General features: G+C 40.9%; 1 protein-coding gene across 2 annotated transcripts in view; it reads right to left on the bottom strand.

Moving 5' to 3' along the window:
- Positions 1–9,633: 9,633 nt before the first annotated feature.
- CNTNAP2 (contactin associated protein 2) overlaps positions 9,634–23,934 on the bottom strand; it is a 1,020,441-nt gene continuing 1,006,140 nt past the window's right edge. For both annotated transcript variants that reach the window (XM_068202989.1, XM_068202997.1), the window contains 2 exons: positions 15,243–15,314; positions 9,634–14,234 (listed from right to left, as the gene is read on the bottom strand). In XM_068202989.1, the coding sequence (XP_068059090.1) occupies positions 14,035–14,234; positions 15,243–15,314 (272 nt within the window). In that variant the 3' untranslated portion in view covers positions 9,634–14,034. The remainder of the gene's footprint in view (positions 14,235–15,242; positions 15,315–23,934) is intronic.

The raw sequence follows: 23,934 nt of genomic DNA, 5'->3' as shown, positions 1-23,934 counted from the left end.
TGGGTATGTGCCTGCTGGTAACTCTCAGGGCACCCTGCTCCCCACATCAAGGTTCCTAGGATGTGACACACAGGTTCACCTCTTTCACAGCTCCCTGCATGCAGAGGAAAGAACAGCTTCCATGCAGCCCAGTGCTTGGCGTGAAGGCTGATGGCTGGAACAAGGTAGGGGACTGACCATGGCAGTGTGAGCGCCTGCGGGAGGCTTCATTACAGATGGTCTTCATGGGCCACTAGAAGAATCATCTATAAACCAGGAGTGTGTCTTAATCTGAGAATGCATGCCTAGGGGCTGCCATTTCCCTCTCTTTCAGAAAAAAAAACCCCAAACCCAAAAACCAAACCAAACCACACCCCCCACAAAAAAAACCCCAACTCTATAGTTTGAAACCCTGACTTTTTAAAGTCTTCTTTCAGCACAGTAGAAAGTATTCCACCCAAATCCCTTACACACAAAAGTAGCACTTTCACTTCACTTCTCATCCAGCTAAATGTGCAGGCATCCGCAAATGGAGAAAAGCCAGTAATTGTGAGCTGCCTACAACGTCCCATCATGAAACTAGTGCAGGATTTGGAGATTAACAGGCTTACCCAGCACAATGCTGCAAAGGGATATCCCGTCTCATTGACTTCTGAGGCTTCGTGTTTGATAGGATTTTAAATGCTTCTTTGCTATAGGCCCTATAAATCAAATCAAGCAGTTAAATCCCTTGATTCTACTCTTCCCTTCACTGTATCCTGCTAAGATATTTAGCAGTTTGAACTGGCTGTATCTATGCAGTTCTTTGCCTCATCTTAGTGATGATCAAACCATCAGTAAAGAGGGTGTGGGAACCCTTTTTTTCCAGCTAGTGAAGATTCCCTTCCTAACGCTCCTGGAATAAAAACCAAGCTGACCTCCCTAGAGGAGCAGGCACTGCAATGATGCATTTTCAGCATTGATGAACTTCATGCCTGTTGGAAGAAAGAGGAGTAGCTGAAACTCTTTCAGGATCTTCAGGGTTTCCAACTGTGTCCTCTAAAGACAGAAGATGAGGTGCATTGTTCACAGTTTGAGGAGAAGCAGTGTTCAGTCTGCTGTAATTGAGGATACTAATGAAATAGAGAGGTACAAAACACTGTGAGAGGCGTAAGGGAGGAGCACAAAGGCTGGGCTCTCAGAGTTGCTCCTTTTCTCTCCTCCTGGGGCTTTTAACTCCACAAAACCCCACAGGGCACTGCCATACCTGAGGGATTCAGACAAGACTGGTCATCAAGATGAGGTAAACCCCTCCTCTGGGAAGAGACTGCTGAAGAAATACATCAAGAAACATCACAGATGTAATCCATGAGAATGGAGAGGTTTGGAAAGGTCAAGTGCCTCTGGCTTTTCTTGGTTTACATGGGATCAGGACCCTGGCGTAGCAGTGCCTATAGTTCTTCCTCGATGTGAATATACCAAAAGTGCTTTTCCATCGCATAGTTAGGTTTAATCTAAAACCAAACTAGCACAAGAGAGCTTCTGAAAACAAAGAAAAGCAAGACAAAACAACCTCACAGCTTTGATGGGTGATTCAGAGGAGAAACAAAGCAGGTCTTTCCCTCATCTGCATTGCCTTCTTAGGCCAATCCCTTTCTTTCATCCTTGCTCTCAGCTCAGTGACTTTCCAGGCCCTCCTGGGCTGCAGCAAATTTAACAAAGGCTCTGTCAGGGCCCTAGGAAAAATCTTTCTTTCTGCCATCCCTGAAGCTCGTGTTCTCGCTCTTCCTCCAGCAAGCCTTCCAGCCCTGACCTGTGCTGCCTCTCCCTGCTTTGAACTCCCTGGATAGGTCACCTAGCACAGGTTCCCCCATCCCTCTCCCCCAAAAGCTGCTGCTGCTGCTCAGGCTGGAGCTGGCAGGGTCTGGCAGCCTGGAGCTGGCAGGGTCTGGCAGCCTGGAGCTGGCAGGGTCTGGCAGCCTGCAGCCGTGCTGCTGGGGCCTGTCTTTAAACAAGGAGAAAAAGCTGAGTGTCTGTCTGCCTGCCCCTCATGCAAGGAACATGACTCCCCATGAACCCTGATAGATGGGGAAGTCACAGATAAAAAATAATTCTCTAGTGCAGGCACAAAGAGGGATCAAGCTACAAATCTTGTTAGGTGGTGACGGGAAGTATCAGTCAGAAGTCAAATCACACAGGTCTGCAGATTTATCTGGGTATCAAGGCTGTGCAGTCTGTCCCCAGTGTAGCATTATAAAGTGCAGTGATCTCTATGGGCACGTGCAGGGATATAATTGGAACTGTGTGCAGAGCACAAATTAGATTGGAGAGATTTCTTTTGCATCTCTGCTTTAAGTCATGGTGAGGTTGTTTCATTAGCAAGCAGACATAAAGAAAAACTCCCCTTCTTGCTCAGTTGCAGGTGGGTTTTTAAAATTAAATAGCACAGCAATTCACAGTTTTGAAAGGACTAGAGCTGTGAGGAGATCTCACTTGTTCTGCACAAGCACATGGCAAGTAGATTTGAAAGAAATGACTAAACAGACAAAAACACCTCTGGCCCCAAAAATCCTTTAGCTGCCCATGGTTGGCAGCTGAGAGGCTCTTCTGAGGAAGTAGAACTTTGTGCTATGGACTTGCCTTGTTATTGTTGTTATTGTCAGATAGACATCTGCTTCTGGGCATGACGAAACCAGGCCATGAGTTGAGGGGCACCTTTGACCTGACCTACCCTGGGCTGCATCCCTCAAAGTCTGAAAACAGCTCTTGAGATTCCACTAGCAAACCAGAGGGCAGTCAGAGATGAGAATCCTTCTCCCCTCAAATCTCCAGGCAGACTTTCTTTCTCTTGCTGAATTTCAGGGAAGGGCTCATACAGCGGCCTGAGGGAGGAAGAGCTGTCTGCAATTAGACGCCAGCTGAGGACATCCAAAAACCTTGCACAGAGAGGCAGCAGGCCATTTCATCATGAGTATGAGTGTGGCTTTCTGCCCTGTGGGGAGCACTGGCCTGTCTTCAGTACTCACAGCTGGGCTGCGCACAGAGGGAGAACTGGCAGGAGAAGTAGGAGTAGCAGCCTGTTGTGTGTCTGAAAGCTGTTGCTGGTCTGCACAGGGCCAGGGCAGGAGGACGGTTGTAGGAAGAACAGGCTCTGGGGTGTCTGTTCCCCTAAAGAGCAGCTCCTTTGGCAACAGCAGTCGTTGTTCAATGACCACCTGTCTGTAGCTTGTGGCACACCAGCTCTTGCTCTGAAGGGGCCTAAAGCTTCCTTAGATCTTTCCCCCATTAAATAAACAATATTTGCGTGTGCATTGGTCTGAATTCTTTCTATTGCTGTTATGAAACCATCTTTAAAAAAATCTCCAGCCAGTCAGTAGTGCGACCGGCCACTTTTGTTTTTAAAAGAAACTGGGTCCAAATTATTCGGAAGTAAAGATTCACCTGTTCCTTCCATGGAGTCACTGTACACAGAAATCTGAAGAGCCCTCTGCACTTTATCTCAGGCTCTTATACACAGTCTGTAAAGGTTCATTTTTTTTCCTTTTATTTTGTTTTGTTTGGGTTTTTTTTTGTTTTGTTTTTGTGTTAAATGAAGATGTCAAATATTCCAAAAGAACCACACACGCACACACGCACAAAAACCACTCCTCATCTGGCAAGGCTCTTTTAATGTTGTACTTTTACCAAACCACAGTACATACTTCAAATAAGGCCTAACAGATTATACTCTTTATAAATTTACAAACAGTTTATTCTCCTTAAAGAGATCATATTACTTTTATCAGTCTTGTGTATTTCAATGAATTATATGTTTATTCAAGCATAACATAGCAAATGTAGCCATAAATCTTTTAGACTAAGTGTCTAAAACAGAGGAATCTCAGATACACTATACTTTCAGATTAGGATGTTTTTTAATATACACATTTTTGTTTAATAAAGGTAACTGTCATCTCCTGGTTATGCGTCCCATGGGAAAATTGTGCTCAAGAAAGAAACCTGTGGACTAGAGTAACTGCAAACAGAGAAGGTCTTGGCTCACCTGACAGGAAATTGGGCCAGCTTTGTAGGAACATAACCCTGGGATTGGCTTTCCACCTGGTTTGGAGGGAAGGGGTGAGAGGATGCTTTTGCTTTCCTAATAGCTAATGGCCCACGTCTTTTCCTGGGTACAGACTGCTCCACAGCAGCAGGAACTAGATCAGTAAGAAAGGACAACTGCATTTCCACCCCTAAGCAACAGTCCAGGTTATTGAGAGCTGGTGGGCTGGTAGAAATGAATTACTCAGATGTGGCATACAAACAATACTTTAAAAAAATGGGAGTAAAATAAGAAAACAAGTAAAATGATCTGCTTCTGTAGCAATTTTCACAATTTTTTGCTACTGCTATGTATATGAATCTAATTTTGAACCATCACTCATGTCCTAGTCTCTGCTGATCCCTTTTTCTGCTCACAAGGCAATACCCATAAAACAGCAACTAGCTGTTGCTAATTTGCTGTCTTGTCAAGCAAAGCCAGCAGAATAGGAGTACCTCACTGTGCTGTGAACCCCTCAGTAGACTGCTAAAGAAACTACTTTGAGGACCTCACACTGAGCAACACCACAGGATGTGCAAGGCAGGTGTTTCTGAAATGTTATATGGCACCAATGGCTTCAAACCTTCACTCAAAGGCTGAGAAATAAGTTCCTGCTTGAGCCCAATATGTTCCTGTCAGAGAACCAGTGAGGAAAGAAAAAAGCCTGACACTGAGACAAAACCCAAATCCAAACCATGCAAATTATAGTTGAATAATAAAAACCAAAATCCAAGCCCATACCCGAAGTGCCCCTTGCAACAGAGACAGCTGATTGCTTTCTAAACTGCAGAACCAGCCATTTCTGTAGCTCCTAAATAACAAGTTTGGCAATAGTTACCATGCACAAAGTAAAGGCCACTTATAAAACATCTCCATAAAAATATCTATTTATCTCTATATCTCTATATATATGTCAGTAAGAAGCATCAGACTGAGCACAGCCCAAGCACTCCATGATGGGGGGGAAATCTATTTAATCTCCATGAAATTAAGCATTCTTACTTAGGATTGGCATCCACATGTAGGATTAAGTCAGTACAGGTAATTTCCATCAGGCTTCTCTTCATTAGCACTAGTCAAATGGGGTAGCAGAATTGTTGGGGAGCTGAAGCCTCTCAGGAATATTGTGCCAAATCGTGCTGTTGTGTCAGAGGAACTCCCTGGACTTTGGCTAATCAAAGTGTGAGTCAGCTCATTAGGACTGAAGATAATCTATGTAATACTTGCCCAGCCAACCCACTGATGAGTCTTGATCCACTGAAGAGCAGAGGAAAAGTTCCCCATTACTTGTGTATGACTGAGACTGACCATACAAAGCAGATCTGTGGAAAGCCAGTTTTCTGTGCTTCAGAGGTAATAGCAACCAAGTGATGCCTTAGTCTTCTTCATTCAAGTGACTCTGATCCCTTCTCTTAAGCAGTTGGAGCTTCAAAAGATCAGATACAATGCAGGAGTTACAATAGGGTGAGTATAGTATCTCAGGTATTCCACAAACAGAAGCACTTTTTCCCTCAGAGATGCTGATCCAATGAAAATAAAATTATTTAATAACCAATGTTGAGCGTTTTCTTGGATGTGTTCATAACAGAAACCTGTAGGAGTGCTGACTTGTTGGCCCTGTTGAGCTGGAACTTTAACACTCCAAGAGACTAGATTCACTAGAAGCTTTTATAATATAATTTTTTGGTGTCCTACTTTGGAGATTACCAGCAGCCTTGTGTAGCTGCTACAAAAGCACAAGGGAAGTTGATGGCTGAGAGCTCAATCTGACATCTTGTGGCCTTAAGAAAAATAGATGCTAGCTTTTACCAGGCATTAATTTTATTATTGATATCTCTTGGGAAAATTTGAACCAAGAAATAGAAAGTAACCATGCTGAATGGAATGAAGTGCAGCTGCCCAATTTTCAGACTCTCTCTGCCAGGCAATGCTGTGATTTTGGAATAGATACAAACAAGTTATAAAATAATGACGCAGATGGCAGAAACCAAACTTGCTCTTTCAGTCACTGAGTACCATGAACAGATAAAAACCTACTGCAAATATAAAAGATGACAGGAAGGGAGTGGCATATAACCCTTCCACTAAAATGATTGCATTTTAGGAGGGTGAAAGTCTTCACCGTGGTCAATGTAGTAAGCATGGGTGGGAAGGAGTTTAAAGGTGACAGTAAAAGGTAGTAAATCGGTCAGTGGCAGGGAACACTTATAGAGAAAGAGATTTTGAAAAACCCAGAACTGTCAGCAATTTTCTTTCCTTGGAGTAATGGGTAGAGGGGTTTGGAATAAAGGAAATATTAGATGTCTACAGAGATCTTACTCCTTAGTCTTACCAGGAACTGTTTAAAGGGACTTTACACTGCATTTCAGAGTGTGCAGCAAAGGCAATCTCTCTTTGTTACCATGCCTTGCTATAGGTTATGCTTCAGAGATAAAGGTCTCATTAGTGCAAGACACACAAGAAAACTCTGCAGACAGACCTTGATTTTACAACAGAAATAACTTACAACTAGCTGCTGATACTGTGTCCAGTGTGTTATGATGGCAAACCATAGATCTACTTTTAAACATTTACCCAAAGGAGTTTTTCAAGACAAAGCAGTGCGGGGATATTTGTTCAGCTTGTGAAGGATTTATTGCCTGTGGCAAGGACAGACTCCTTCAGTGATGCACGCACTGTAAGCACAAGAATGTGCACTTTAGAGAACAATCATTAGCATACAGGCGATGGTTACCTTGTCTTTATTCAGCCAAGTTTATCTTCCATACTTCCACATGGGTTTAGAAAAATAATCTGCAGACCTGGCTAGTTGCTCCATTTCTAACCAAAGCCATGATGAAATGAAGGAGAGCTGTTAGGCTGGCAATGCCCCAGATGAAGCCTGCTTCCACCTGACCTGAGTCATCTAAATTTACTGTTTTTGGGCTGATTCAAGAGTTTGTTGCCTTGCTCCAGTGACTCTATCTGCCTTAAAAAGCCTGTTGATAGCCTACTACCCTGGAAATGGACTCAGTCCATTATGACTGGACAGCATGCTAGATTATCTCATCTAGGTTCTCTTTCCCACAAAATGTTGGACCAGAAGGTCTTTTGTGGTCCCTTTCAATCTCTGATGTTCAATATGTTGGGGAAAAGGTGACAAAAGACAGGGACAGGCAGTAACACATCTAAGACTTGTCTTCTAAGCAGGTACAAGAGCTTGGGCCTTGTGACTCTGTACTCTCACCAGCAGTCTAGAGCAGTTTGTTTAAGTTTGACATCTTCAGCTGTGCTCTTGTGACAGCCTATTTCAAAGCACGTGAAAGACAGGAACTTAAATATTTTGGCAAAAAAGGCAATGAACATATAGCAATATATAACTGGCCACAGCACTGTAACTACCCGAGGCTCCTGACTAGAAGGCAAGAAACTCTTTCTGGTACAGTTTATTTTTCTGCATGCTAAACATGCCCTCAAATGGTTTCAGCTCTAGTGTCATTCCAGTTATTTACATTTCTCACCTGTCAGAAAATCTCATCTACCTGCCTTCTCAATAAATTAGAATTTCTTAGAGCAGCTCTATGCTCGAATTCAGAATGCTAATTGTTGAATATCATCAGTATAAATACCTCTGCATTATAACAATTAATATGATGATAGTACATCATATTGGAGACAGCAGAATTAATGCTATGGAATCTGAGGAAATAACAATTTGCTCTTCCTTGATATCCTATTACATACCAAGTGAGAACATTAATCTATGGTAAAACTAAAGGTACACACTTTTATGTTTGTTGTTTAATCCAGATGGTCTTCCTTAAGGAAAAAAACCAGCAGTGAGCATACAAATAGACATTATTGGAAGCTGCTGAATCACAGAAGAAGCAGGATGTACTAAATTTGTTATTTGCTTATATGAATATTTCCAGAGTATATCTTACCCCCTATTCAATGAAGTGGTTCTGGTTGTGCTTAAATAATTGCTCAACTTTTCTCACATGGTATTTTGAAAATAGAATATTAGTGAAAAGAAATACTTCCCTGTGAAAGAATCTGTTGATACCAAGCATTTTTTTTACAGTAGGCGACTTTTAAAAAAGACTTCTTGTGTAAAAAATCCACAAATTGGCCCCTTTTCTTCCTGATTCTTAAGCTGCTGGCATAATAAGGGTTTTGAGCATAGTGCCTCAAGAAAAATATGCTTAGATGAGAAAGTCAGAGTTAAAAGAACTGTGTTACAGATTGTTACATAAATGATTTTCCATCAGCAGGTCCAAGTCTTGTCTCATTTGAGGCACCTTATGCGCCTGCTACTGTAGGGCACAGCCTGAGTTTATCTTAAAAATTGCACTTAATTTCAAGAGCAAGTGATTTTGCTAGCACTGCACACTGATGGATTTGGAGCAAGTTTGATATCTTATCCACCCACATCATGGCAGCAATTGCCCAAGTGGTGCAGACATCGCATCCCAAACAGCCTTAGGTTTTGGAGGTGCATGTGCACATCCACACGGCCGTGGTGAGACACGTGGCAGCAGAAGGGACCAAAGACTCTTTGTGTCACAGTGTTCAAGTATCAGTTGGACTTTACACTTGGACTGTCACTCCCATCTCTTTGTCCTAGAACTTTTCTATATAAATGAGAAATAATCCCACATAAAGTGTGTCTCTCCTTCTGGGGGTTTCAACAGTCAGCACAAAAGAACGGTCAGAACGTGGTCTGACCACGTTCTGAACACAGCATCCCAACAGGATTTTGCCACTGTTATATTCCACAATGGAAGTAAAAGTCTTGGATGGATCCAGGGATTTGGTGGGTGGTTAAGGTAATGCACACTGTAGACAGAGCAACAGTGCCTCTGACTCAGGTGGTTGTTGCACTGATGCTTCTTTGCCTAGGTTTCACACTCTCCCATTCAAGTGCAATTAACACAGTTCTTTTATAAAATGCTTCATGTCATAAAAAATGTTTTAAAGCCTGATAAAGTAGTTTATTAAAAGGAACAGACACAAGTCTGTTGACCTGGGCATACATTTTTTCTCAATGGTTTCAATAAAAGGTTCTCATTCATGAAGGAAAGGACAGAGCTATGATAGGAAGGAAGGCAAACAATGCACACTCAGTCATTTGTAGTATGTAACCCTTGTTAGGCTGGCAATGCCACAGAATCTGCAGTAAAAAATATGAGTAGAACTGAAAGCAGTCTGCTTGCTGCTATCTGCAAAGTGATCAGAAAGGGAAAAAGCAGAAAGGCAGTAATTAAATTTCTATCCAAACCCTGCTCTCAGACCCTCTGGCCACCTCAACAAGTACAGATGTACACTTTGTAACATGTAACACTGATGCAGGAGAAACATACTTGCACTTCAACAAATCTTCCCTCGTTTTAGCACCTTCTCTTCTTACCTATAACTGCATTCTAAAGTACCTTTTTTCATGTACAAGGGATCTTTTCTTAAGAGGCCTTTCCAACTTCTGTCCTTTTCAAATTGATTTCCTGGTACTAGAGATGTTAAAAATACAGGCAATGATAAGAATATACAAAGCACAAGGAAACAGCTGTTACGGTGATTAAAACTATTTCAAATGTCTTTTTTTTCCCCTTTCCCCCCCCTCCTCTTTATTTACCAATCTGGTTTGTAATATAACTTTAGTTAAAAGGAAAGACATTCACAGAAGATATTTATGCATACAAACACACTGCCCTTCATTCATTCTAATTTGCATGCTGTTGCTGTTAGAAGGCAAGATTTCCGTTTAATTTCTCTAGGATGGATAATGACATCTGATTACCAGAATTTAGGTTCTGCTTTTCAAGAATGACACCCTTTCAGGATTACCATGCTTGATAGAATGTAAAATCATTCATGGGATAAACCATGTTGAAAGCTATTGCTTGTTGAACTTAGCTTCACATTTCAAAACATACCCTGGAAATTAGATGCATCTGCCATTGAAGGACATTGTTTTAATTAAAATGAATTCTTACCAGTACAATAAACTTGTACATATACACCACTGCTTTGGCAGTCTTACTAAAATATTTGTGATGCCCATCCTCTCACATATATCATGCTGCCTAGAGCATGACACTAAAATGCTGCCGTAGCTTTGAAGTGGTAACTGCTAGAAGAGATATAAAAGGTACAGGCAAAATTCAAGACACAAAAAATACAAAGCAGAAATGCTCCAGTACGAGTTAAAGATACATATTCCTATTTCATACATCTGAATTTTCTATCAGTAAATATGGAATAAACAGTGTATAGAAGACCTGATTCAAAACTGCCAGACTGGACTGTGGATTTTCCTTGAGGCTGGGCTGACATCAAAATAGCTTTTCCATTGTTTTGGCTCTTTGGAGCTCCATGTCTCATTACCTAGTAGTCTTCAAGTCTTGTGAATGAGAATCCAAAATATTGCTTACATTATTTCACTAACAGTGAGAGCTCTGATCTCCAGCCCAGTCTTGCTCTCCCCACTGCTGGTGGCAGTTTTGCCATAGTTTTCTGCAGTGTCAGGAATGACCCTTTAGAAACACAACTGGGACACTTTGGTTCCCAAACCAGTACAAGAAGCTACATTTCTATGCACAGTTCAAATAGGTGAAACAGCTAAAAAACGGGTGATAAAAGACTGATTATTTTAATATTCTTTGGGGAAAGTACAGAGTTTTATAAAAGCAGGATCCACTCTCCCCTCAACCAGATTTTCCCACATACCTGTTGAATGACATGGATTTTTGGCACAAGTAAGAGTGGGTGAAATAAACTGTGGATGTTGCTTCAGCCTTCAATGATAGGCTTGCAGTGGAAGAAATTCTCAGAATAGATATAGTGCTAGCAAAATACACAGGCTATACCTCTGCTTTGCTACCAGGATGCTGAATGACCAGTGCCTATAATTAAACATATTCTCAGAAATTAAATACAAAGCAGACAGGCAGGAATTCACCCTAAGTCACTAAATCCCTATACAGAGACAGCTGCTTGTGGATAATATAATGTCTAAGGTCCAGTTTAAGAAGAAACAAGAATTGTAATATTTAAAGGTTTCCAGAGTTATGAAAGTGACTGTATTTTAACACAGCACTAATGTATTTCACAGAAGGTCCATGGTGTCCTGTTAATGGAGAGGTGCAGTTGACCCTGACTTGATTTCAGAAATTTAAACTGTTTTTTCAAATTTAAGACCCTAATTTATAACTCTTGCTTATGCAATGGTAAAAGGCTATTTTCCAGAAGTTCTCTGTTAATCTCCCAGGGCTGTGGGAGATTAGCTGGTAATTTTTTTAGAAAATCATTGAATAGATATCACAGGCCTCACTACCATAACCAGAGACAACTGTGTCTTGCTTTGCCAAGAACTTGGTTAGACATGGAGACAAGACAAAGCCATCTTCCCCTTCTAATGCGATGCTGAGGCATTTGGCAATTTGCACTATGGCTGTTAAATCTGTCTCTCTCACATAAAGTAGCAGAGGACTCTGGTCTCTCAGGATACAGAAGTCTGATCTTCCTCACAGATATTAAAATTCAGATTAAGAGTGTTTTTTCTGCAAATCAAATGCCAATCTATGCAAACTATGCTCTATTCATTACTCTTGGTAACTTGAAGTTGCAGGCAAGGATGTTTTTCAGAGTGGACTAAGATACCATTAAAATAAAATTAAACATAAAATCACAGAGAAAAGATAATGTCTTTTCAATCCTACAGAGACATCTGTGATTGTTATGTAGTTTGCTGAGTGGTGGTACAGGGTAGATCCATCCCCTGCTGATATTCCTCAATGAGAGAAGAGTTGGGGAAGACTTATTTTACACCCATGATTAAACCCAATCATCTGCTTGATTACAGACAAGAGAGGGAGAGGTTAGTACTGGAGGCAAGGCAAAAGACTGCAGAGCACAAGAGTGACAGAGGTAATTTTTATGCCTACCTGACCTGAACCTCTCTGCCATGTATGTTACCTGAGAAACAGTAATTGCTTTTAAAACTGGCAACTTTTTTGTATGCTAATTCCAAATCCATTGAATTAATCAATTGGCTTGATTTGCTCAGATATCTATGTTCCATGATTATGTTCCTCCAATACAGGACTTTAGGCTACCATCCTTAAAACCCAAACTACCCGGCCTGATTTTCTGATAAATTGTGCTTATCAATGTCTTGTCTGGTAGGACTCCAATATTTTCTTTCTCCTACATGATTTTTTTCCCATTTTTAAAGTGTCAAATAGAATAATGAACATTGCAACCAAAGAAATAAGGAAATCAAAAATGCCAATGCTGCTCAATGTAGTAGATTGCATGTTTGGGTGAAAAATAAATCTTTCTTGTGCAGAAAAATGAATGAAATCTGTGCATACTAAACCCAGAAATATTAAAGACAAAGCAAATCTAGGACTGTCACAAGAATAAATACTTTTGAAGGGAAATTCCTGGTATAGTTTCTGTTCTTTTAAGACATGGCAAAGCCCTGCAGTATATTAATTAATTCAGTCTTTCCACTGCAAAATCTGTCCATTAAGGCCCTAAATTCCTATCAATTCCGACCATAGGAGAACCATGCTTCTCTACAGAGGGCAAGCTAAAGCTTTGTTAACTTATTGCCACTAAAGGATATTAAGTCTTCAGGCTGCCCCTTTGTTTTTCCTTCTAGCTGCCTGCCTGCTGTTCATGTGACACCTAGGACACTTCTGATTTGAGAGGAAAAATGGGATGCCATGCTGTAGTTGGGATTGGCCTTGCTATTCTTAAAAATGCCTTACAAAGACAGTAAAATAGTTTGGGTAAATCTCTGTATTGAAAAGTAACTCTCCCCTGTGTGCGGTGTGTTCCTTACGTGCTCTGGAGGCAGAATTTTCATGCCTCCTTTGCCTCACCTTCCTGACTGTGCAAACACTGCCAGCGGAGGTTTTCCTTGCAAAGGGACTGAAACAAGGGATGTAAGGAATAAATTGCTACTCTCAAGTTGAAAAAAAAATAAAAGGATGTGAAGTCCATGGGTTCAAATGCACTGAGTATAGCTGTACTAATACTTCTATGACAGCCTATTAAGAAGAAACAGAAGCAAACAAAGTCTGGCTCTAATTCCCTACTTCAATGTACAGACTATGCCAATATGCCACAGGCAGAGCTGAATTTAACTTGGCACATGCCTCAGGGGGTGACCTAGTGCCATAGACAGAGACACAGGAACAGACTAGGTCTACAGACTCACACAGCATCTTCCTCCCTCAGAGGCCAACAAAATAATACAAAAAACCTTTAAAACCTCCTGTGCTTTATGATAATCCTCTTTAGTAATAGTAGAGTAGTCGTAATAACAGTATTTTTACATTGTTGATGACAATTGCACACTATCAGTGAAGTGCCTGGGTCAAGAAGATGGCTCCTGCCAGGGCTGACACAGGCTGATGAGATGTTGAGAACCTGGTGAATAAGATTTGCATTAGTCCTCACCCCCTATCCCACCCCCTGGATCAATGTCACCCCAATAAAGGGTGATGGGGGGCTGAGGGTGGCCTGCAGGGAAGTGGCCAGCCAGGAAGGAACACAACACCGGGAAGAAAGGGCTGCCACTTGCTCTCAGGACAGAGCCACCCATATTTTAAACAGCTTTTAAAAATATAAAAAACCAGCCCTGTTTCTTGTCACAGGTATCCAGAACATCTCTAAACACACACAGAAATAGACAGGTATGACTGAAAATTGTAACCAATGCTGAAGCTGCAAAACTGCTTTTTGTTGTAGTTGTTGGGATACAGAAGGGGCAATTTGCTGTAAATAAATATTAAAAAGTATTTTTTCTTAAATACTTGAGATATTCTTTTTTTTTTTCTCCAGTCTCAGTGGTATTTTCCTGTCACTTGCTCCTCCAGTTGTGCTGATCTTTTTATCCTATGTGTGCTCAAGTGTCCGACACAGAGTGTTCTCTCTCCACTGCAAGAGTCATCCCAGTCCCACCCTGGCCCAGCTCATATCCCACCCCAGGCCCCATCCCCGTGGGCTTAGATAAGCCATTCCTTCTTGCTCTCGTCTATGGTCTCCGTGAAGTTGGGGTCATTGTTCATGATGGCGGCGTCGGCGCTCTCGGCTGACTCTGCCCCTTTGGCCTCGTTGGTGTGGTAGGTTCCCTTGTGGCGGAACATGTAGCGGATCAGGAACACCAAGGTGCAGAGGATGGTGAAGATCACCACTGCGATGACGCCTGCACACAGGAGGAAAGAAAAGATGCCCCTGGTGAGACCAGCTGCAGACTTTAACACAAAGAAAGGATCCCAAAACTCCTCTGAGCTGAGCTGAAGCTACTCGGGCATGTGGACATCACCACAGTTGCTTGGTTTCCACTCCTCTAATATTTATATATAGTTTCCACTATATACAAAATGCAGCTCCATGAAGTCTGCTGGTGACTCTCAACCCGTTGGTAAAAACTTCAACATAAATAACTACTTACAGACCTAAGCTTTGCTGACCATGAGGCAGAGGGTGCTGGGCACTCCCAGAACTGTGGAGTGTATTGGTGATGTGTGGGCAGCTCTTTGAAGATGGAATCTCTGATGTTCACTTTCTAGTCAACGGCTGTAAAGAGCTATGCTAGCTCCTCAACATGTCCTTGAAAACTGGCTTGGTTCACTGTTGGCTCACACCACCCACTAAGCACTGGCTCCACATAATTGCAGATGCTCCTGCTTTATCATCAGTTTTAGCCTTAATTGCTCTCCCTGCAATGGTCTATTTTGGGTTCAACCCTGTTATAGAGAAGTCTCATGAATGTTATTCTCTTAAGCGTAGGTATCTATGTGATAAAGCAACACTGTTCCTGTTTGGGCCCTTCTCTACAGGCAAAGGAATCTTTCAGGATGGAGATGTTATATAATTTTCAGAAAAAAATATTGTTATCATCCAGAGTTTTGTTATGCCACTTTACATTAACTGATGCACTGGGCAGGTGAATTGAGGCTGTTCAAGTGTGGCCTGAATTTTTCTGAGGAATGCAATGCAGTCCTCCCAGTATTGTAGTTTCAAAGTATAAGGAAAAGTTATATGTAATTATAAATAAATAAATTAGAAAGGAAAAATTACACAGCAAATCAAGACTAAAGCAACAAACTTAAACCTGGATATGGAAATATGCACCCTTATTACCAACTGCAGTTCAGCCATCAGAGACATATACTGCCAAGTATCTTGGAAAAGTAGACAGTTTTCTTACCTCCAATAATAGCTGAGTTTCTGTTAACTCCATCTCCTATAGCTTGACCATTGTATGGAAAATCAGCACTTGCTGTAAATAGAGAATTAAAGATTCATGTTGTAAATATCAGTGAAACTTCTGTAAAAGTTCAGAAATACATCCAACATCCTCAGATACAACTTAAAGAAAATTGTGATCACTAGATACTTATCTATAGATGAATAAAACCAAAAAGATCTGTCAATATTATCTAATCCCTCAGAACTACTTGCTTGCTCCTCATAACAAAAATAAAATTAAAATAAAGGAGATACCCTCGGTAAGGATTGCTGTTGGTACAGGAAGACATTTTGTCCTTTACTAACATAAAGTCAGTAAGTTTTAAGTGGTAAAAAAAAGCACAAAACAAAACAAACCCTTATCTTTTAAAAGTGTGTGATCATGCTTATTATTACAGAGATTTTTGCCTTTGCCACTGCTACCTATTAAAGGCTTCAGAAGCTTCCAGGATTTTGTGACCACCATTGGGTATAAATTCAAACTCCTTCAAAGAAAAAACTTGAATCCCTTTTGCTGCTGCACAGTCCAAAGTAAGAGAGGGGCTGCAGCTTCTGTTGGTCAGAGCCGTAGAGCAGCCATCCCACAGAGCACATGCCAGCACTTTTGTCACTCTGGAAGAAAGCCCAGCATGGCAGCTGAGCCACTGCTGGCGCTGCTTTGGAGCTGAGGAGCAAGACTGTGAACTGGAGGAGCTGAGGCAAGGCAGGCATGGGAGGCTGTAGATGAGGAGAGCCTCCAGCACACAGGTAAGGAGAGGAAATAAAGGCAGATGTGCCAGCATTCATTAGCCAGTGACCTGAAAACCCCTTGCAGCAGAATTGGATGAAATTGGATGAATTTGGATGGTAGTCTTGGTTTTAACCTCCAGAAAATATCACAGAGGCTTTTCAAAGGCAATCTCATCAATTAAACTTATCAACATTTTCTTTATGCCAGACATACCAACTAGACACTGCAATGACTAAACAAGCCTAGGGAGCTGGGTGAGTGGTTGCAATAATTTTCTTCTTTGCCCCTGGACTGAGATATTGCCTTTGAAATAGAGAAAATGTTGTTAAAAGTGCGTTAACTGGAGAAAGTTCAAATAATCAAAGATATTAACTGCTTCTCAGGGCAGCATTTAAAACCCCACTGTATTTTCCTTGCTTGATGGATTAGGTGATACTGTATGAAAATAATCAGTTGCCTTTACAGACCAGTGATGCATTCAGTATACCAAAAACTGGCTGAGGGATTTCAACTGTCTTTTTGTTACCATGGACCAAAACCCATAATAAAATTCCTTTTGTATTGTAAAACAGCTGCACAAAAGAATGAATGGTTTCAGCTTGCCACATGGCCTGAAAAGAGGTCTGGGGCTAGAGTAGCCCTCTGTGTGCCTACTCTGGGAGATAGTCGAACCAGCTGTGTGTTCAGCAGCTGTTTTTGGCTGGCTGCCTGGGGGACAAACAGGAGTGTGCTTCTCAGAGCTCAGCAGAGGGGCCCTGTCCAGCACTTTTTGCCAGCAGCACTTGTGCCTTTGACATTTGTTGGTGCTCTGGCTCCTGAAAACCTTCATCTTCACCCCTCTGAAATGAATCAAGCTATAAATTGTAGAAGATAAATAAATACCTGGTTCCGTATCAGTGGATTTTACTCCAAAGAACTGTGCCAGGACCATTAATGAAGACATTTTGGCACAGGATCCATAAACATACCCTTGCAGTGCTAAAAGGGAAGGGCTGGCAGTGGGAAATCCTACTTTTAAACCTGCCCTCCCTGCATCTGAAGGAAAATCCTAAAGCCAAATAATACTGTGGGGAAAGCATCAAATTCCTTGTGTTTGCCAAATCACAAGGAATTCCTCTCTGCCATTCTAACCCAAAAGGAGGCCCCTTGTCATCCAAGCAGCACCACAGGCACTTAACAAGTCCTAGCATTTGCCACTTGCTTTAGAGTTGGTCTCCTGTGTCCTCACACAAGAAATCTGAAAATCTACAATGGTCACAGTTCCTCCTTCCCTTACAATTGAATATTATGTTTTATCTTCTTTTAAAAGGTTATTTCAAGAGCAATGGCACTAGTGAAGTGTGAAGAAAGAGGAAAGCTGCTGTTCATGGCAGCATGATCCCTCTTGAGCTGCCACATCACACTGGCTATGTTACAAGGGATTCCTGGCAGATGAAAGACCACGGTCTTTGATGCTCAACAGGCACTGAAGCACACTGCAGGATAAGAAAGGACGTGATGCAGGATGTGGAGCTCCATCCTTGATCTTGTCTGAGCTGCTGCTAGGACTGGACCAATGCCTTCATGCACAGCTGCCCTCCATTTCACCCAGTCATCTTACACTCAGGAGGAGCTGTCCATCGGATAACAAGCACGTGAGATTCACTGAGACTCTCACCTCTGACAAAAAGGAAACAAGAACATGTTTCTGAGAGCTGGGGACACTATTTCAGCAAGAAATCAGATTGGCAAAATTGTGCCCTGCTGCAGCTGCTGGAGAACCAGGTGTGCTGAAGGGGAAAAAAGGAGCTTAGGCTTTCATGAATTTTTTTAAGCACTTGCAGTAGTGTTGGCAGATACTATCACCATAATTAATGAATTGCTGTTCTATTATTCTTGTGACCACAAGAGACCTGCTTGTGTATTATGGGGTGGTTTTTTTTGACTGAAAAATTGTATCTAAAATCTCATCCAAACGTGGGGTTAGAGAATATATTTTGCTGCAAAAATATCTATACAATTTTTTAACTTGAAGTATTACTATATATGAATAAAGGAGAAAGAAAACAACAAATTAGTTTCCTTTTTTAATGGGAAGCTCCCTTTAAATTCTTTAGTAGCTTCTTGAAAGATCAGAAATAGCTATAGATCAGAGGTCTAAGAACTGCAGAAGGGCAATTCCTGCCACAGCAATCAGGCAGAAAAGAACATAAAAGAGTACAGTCCTTGACCCTCCAAGATGAGCTTAACAGAAGATTGTCCCCAACAGGTACCAAGTGCAGGTATTTCAGACAGGAGTTACATCATTCAAACACATGGGGATTCCTCTCTGATCTTACTACAGTCACAATCCTTGGCAATATTAAGCAACTTTGCTAAAAAGACAACTAACTAGAGTTTTTCCTCCATTGTTGCTGGAATTGAGGAACTAAAAGGGGAAAGAACACATTACAACATGCTGACAAAGGGACAGCAGTAATACTGATCCTCTGGTAAAAGCACAGAAGAGTACATAAAGTGCTGTTCATAGGCTGTAAGAAGTAATTCCCAAAACAAATCTTCCCTAGGTTTCTCCAAGTAACCAGGGTCTCATGTGTGCAATTCAAAACATGAAGAACAGAGCAAAGAGCTTTTTAATCTATCCTGGGAAACAGAAAATCTATCCTGAAAAGCTAAATATTGACCCAAGAAATGTCCTGCCAGCTGCCTGAAATCCTCTGCTCATGCAGCTGTGGCACAGAGCCATCAGTTTGCTGTCACGGCACACCAAAGACCTTTTCCTAAAACCTGCAGCCAGTGCAGGGACAGTTTGCTCTGTATCAGGACATGCTAAGCTCCTCTGTGGCTTATGAGCATCACTTCATCTGGTTCCCTTCCAGGACCCAAGCTGGCTGATGCTGTTCTTTGCACCCTGTCTTTCCAGAGCTGGTCATCAGGTTTGCTTCAAACACCACCACTCTGAGGCTAACTTATGTAAAAGGACACAGCACACTTTGTTTTCTCTTTCTTTCATGGGTAGCTGTTTACAAGGCCATAGTTTCAATAACCACAGAGTAAATCTACAGTCTGTAGTTATGTTTTGCACTTTTCAACTTTCTGTTATTAGGGTGAATGGGGTTGAAGAAACTTTGCAGCACCTAAAAGGGTAATTAAAGACTGACTGCAGGCAAATTCCATATTCTGGCCATCGTTTTAATGACATTTGAAGCTTTAGATGACCACAAAAATGCAGTAGGAGACCTACCGTCCTTCAGCATGCCCAGCATGGTCATTGCCACAGTCAGATGCAAAACAGCAGCCCTCAATGAATGGAGAGGGAAGATGGGACTGGATAAACAGAGCACAACTAGGATTAGAGGTTAAAGATGACAGATGTGCTTGGTTTGGCTGAGTGAATTATTTCTGCTTCATTATGACAGGCATGATTTTGCATCTGCCATTTTCAGAGGGAAAATGTTTTACAATGGATCCCACATAAAAGCCTTTTGCAAATTCATATAATTCAGATAAAAAATGACCTTGGTAAAGTAGTCCAGAAGGTGAGTGTGGGCTGAGAAATGAGCAAAAGGCTGTTCAGTAAAGGCAAGGGGAAACCCAAAGCGGGTTTCCAAAACCAAAGCGGGGTGGGGATTTTCTGGTAAAGAGTAGGATCAAGAAGTACACAGTAAAAAGGCAAATTTTGTTTTGAGATACATTAATAGGAGCATTATACATAAGTCATTGAAAGCATTTTTTTAAACTTTTTTTCTGAGTGGGCAAGTCTTGGTTAAAATATATCACACTACAAAGGAAGATACAGTTTAGATTTGCTCCAAAAAAGGAAGTGTGAGGGTTTTCACAGGTCTAAAACAATCAATGAAATTTGAAATGCTGGAAAGTAAGCTTGTTCAGACTAGATCTTATGTGCTGCAAGACTTCTTTGGCCTTTCATCTTTACAGATGTCCACAATTTTGCAAAGTGTTCGTGCATTATTAAAACCAGTTGGGTTTTCACATAAATATGAACTGAAGAAGCAACCAGAACCACCGGCTCTGGTGATCACGATCACAAGGTATATAAAACCCACATCAATCAAGGCATTGATTAGAAGTAAAACAGTAAGATAAAATAAAAGATGCGAACTATAACTCCTTCTTTCTAATTCTATTTTGCAGCCAAGCATCCAAGAATTGACTTTACCATGACAGTAAATGCTCACTTACATGTTAGGATTATGTGAAAGTGTTGGATACTAGATCCATTCATTAATCTGTTTCTCCATAGGACCACAGCACAGAGAAAAATAAAAGCAAGTTCTCTGGTGTCATTCTGTAAATTATGTCAACTCTGCTGGTCATGTTGACATGTACTGCTGTGGTTTGAAATTACAGAGCTCCCCTTATTACAGACTCTAAGTACAGAACCTAATTCCTTGACTCTTAATAGTAGAAATTAATGTGCAGTCACAGCCACATTGCCCTTCCTGAAGGGACTGGATCACAAGTGAAACTCTAAACACACACACAGAAATGATGGAGCAGGAGTAAACAACGCCATTACACAGTCCTACATCAAAGGTTAACAACACAACCCTTTTGTGCTCATCCCACTACCTGTGCCCCATCCCATCCACTTCTCTCCTCCTGAGTTTGGCTCTGTGAAAAGCTCCCATGACACATAAACAGCAGCAATTCAGCAAAAGAAAAAAAAAATCTGGAGCAGTATGAAAAAAAGCTGTCTCTTTTAATACACATTTTCCGTGTCTTACTTTGTATTGAAAGTTCATATGTTTTTATCTTTTAGATTAATACATCTATTTTTTTCCGACTTCTCTAAGCTGAAAACTCAGAAAGGAGGAAAACTACCCCTACTCTTCTTTTCTAGGCATTTGAGAGCCGATTCTGAAGGAGGATTGTTTAACATTAAACTCTGTTAACAGACTTTACTTGAAGTCCTACGAACACCAGGTTAAGTATAGAACCAAGAATTTGGCTGAAGAGATTTTTAATATTAAACACCTCCAAGTTTAAAAAACCCCAACCTCACACTTACCCCTCCCCCCCCCCCCCCAAATATCTAAAAGGTATTATTAACCACGTTGTTTGTAAAAGGTTGGGTTTGTTCTAACACACTATATGGGATCAATCGTCACTCCCTGAATTTTTAGTGATGCCTCAAGTGTAGTATTAGAGTGTTATATGTATGTCCCTACAATGAACCACTTTCCTGAATTTATGGAAATTGAAATCTTTACAGTCACAGACTTAATAAATTTTTTTCAGCACACGTTACAGGATACTGGAAAAAATACACTCACTTAACAATTCTATAACTACCAGAACAGACGTGCAGCTTTAAGGGAAAATTGGGGCTTTTAATTTTAAAAATGTCACCTTCTTCTCTCTATTGCCAATAATGCTAATTATTTGGAACATGAAAATCTCCACGTTGGAACAAAATTAACTAATTTCTTCAATCTTTTACAACCATCTTGACTGGGGGGGACAGAGACAAAAAAACCCTAACATAAATGATAAAAAAATTCTCCAGTGCATTAGTGTTATTTGGACCAATTACTTATACTAAGTTTTGTCAGGTATGTTCAGTTAGATCAAAAATATTTTGAAAGGTTACATTTTATTTTCCCTAAGAACTTTTCATTGAATCTCAAGCAGTTTTTATGTCAGCTTCTGGTGAGTTCTGCCGAGAGAGATACATGCACAGAGATAATGAAAAACCTGTGGGTTTACATTTTTAGTGTGAAGGCTCTCCAATCCTGTCTGTTTATTCCAATACAAAATGAGTATAAATTAGAAGTTCCTCTTAAATGATGGCTTAATAGAAACATTGTCCTCTGAACACCCTTCTGCATGCATGTCCTTCTGGGACAGTTGGAAAGTAAGTGGGGATTACTGAAGAAAAGTGTTGTTGGATGTTACTGTAAAAGAAAGCATGAATTTTAGAATGAACAATGGAAATGCTAACAATGAACAATGACAGTGCTGGAAGAAAATGAAGCGAAAGCTCCCTGGTCAATGAACTGGAACAATACAGACTCTCAACACTAGACAGCAGACAGCCCAATCAGTAAAGACAGCTATTTGTGAAATGCTGTGTTACCTGCCCTTTCACTTCCTTTTGCAGGTGAGCTTTGCTGTCCACACTTTTAAGGAGAGGAGGAAATGGAGTTTTATCAATGGCTCACACTGAGAGTTGTACAATATTCTTTTTTTTTTGGTCTTGAAAGGCAATCTTCCTAGCAAAGGGACTGAAAAACTTGTGCCTTATTAGGAGATCCATCCCTGCAGCTCAAACTCCCCCAGTCAGTCCTGGATGAAATACAAAACAGGGAAAACATTCCTGCACTGCCTGTTGGGAAGGGTTAGGTGATTATCCCTTGCTTTCCCCTTTGTATGATTGTTTCACATCTTCTGTGGCACACAAGCAAGTAATTGTACAAAGTAGTGGTATGGCAGGACACTTTATTATACTAATATCTGGTACTTGTAAGCTACAGAATTTTATTCATTTAAAAAGGAGAACAGACATTTAGCATCACTTTTTGATTTTATCTGTAGTTGAACTTCAGCAAGTTGGATCTCGGAATTAGTATTTTGAACATTTGCTCTGCCAGATTTCCAACTGATTTGCAGCACATTAGTGCATCCTCATTCATCAAAGACCCAAACTCATCTATCTTTTAATTCCTGGTAGTAGCATCTGTTTGACACTGAGTCTCACTATGACTCCAGACAAGAGTCATGCTGGCATAAACTATCACTTCCATGAAAATTTCATGAGCAGTGCTTACATTTCACCTGTTACATTTCACAAATACTTCTTTTTATAATTAATGTAGAAGATGAAGTGCTTTCGGTGCTCTCAAAGGAACAGTGGAGTTAATGCTGGTCAAAGCCTGGCTGTATATAGCTAATCACTGACAATGGACCCAGAGGGAATATGTGAAAGAAACACTCCTCCCCTCCCTCCCAAAAGAAGAAAATCCACCCCAATGACCAAGAATATCAAACAAACCTGCAAACTTATGACAGCTACAAAAAAAGGAGGAAAAAAAGAGAAAAACTCTGACTGGGGATAAGAAATGGGTCAGATTGGAGAGCTGAAACCTAAAAACCCCTTTAATAGCTGTAATGACCTGACTGTAATCCAGAATAACCTCTTACACAGGAAATAAGTGCGTTTCTGCTTGAGGAAAGGAAAAAGAAAGCACTCACATGGAGTGTTCAGGCATCTAAATGCTTCCTTCTCTACTTAATTTGCCCTCTAATTTATGCCATCTCTTTGTTCCTGGTTAAGATTCGTACTTGGGTAAAAAATCTTTTTAGCATTAGCACCTTCTCTTGACATTAGGTCGCAGCATTAATATTCAAATCACTGCTTGTGAAACAGCTACAATACTGGTCTGTCAACGAATGCCAGAAGAATTTACAAGCTTGGCAGTCTGCCAACTGTCTGATACACTAGACAGAGTGTCAGAAATCCCACACAGAAATTATATAGTCTTAAAGTTAAGAGAAAGCTATGCATAATTGTGGGAAGGAGCTACATGAGACTGAGGGAGGCATTTTTAGTCCAAATCAACAGAGAGATTTGCAGTAATTCAAGCACCATAATTAAACCCTTTAAGGATGAAGCACTGATTGTGCCAAATTTCAGACAGATGCTCTTCCTAGTTAGCTGTTTGATGGGCGGGAGAAAAATAGAAACTGTTGCATTTAAACGTTCACCACTTACCCTCTTGTCTGCAAGAAACACTCTGTGCTTCGAAACTGAGCTATTAGTTTCTGCTAGACTTAATCCCTCCTGACTGTCTGACAAAAAATGCTACTTTCTTGTTTGAAAACAGCTCAGGTCAAGGCCAGGGAGGTCTGAGACAATATTTATATTGGGAGCATGGGGGATGAATGCTGGTCACTCTAAATAGAGTAAACAATCACAGAA

The sequence above is a fragment of the Anomalospiza imberbis genome, chromosome 1 (genome assembly GCF_031753505.1).
Source record: "Anomalospiza imberbis isolate Cuckoo-Finch-1a 21T00152 chromosome 1, ASM3175350v1, whole genome shotgun sequence".
Classification (NCBI taxonomy): Eukaryota; Metazoa; Chordata; class Aves; order Passeriformes; family Viduidae; genus Anomalospiza; species Anomalospiza imberbis.
The sequence above is the reverse complement of the archived record's forward strand: the minus strand, read 5'-3'. Positions and strand labels throughout refer to the sequence as shown.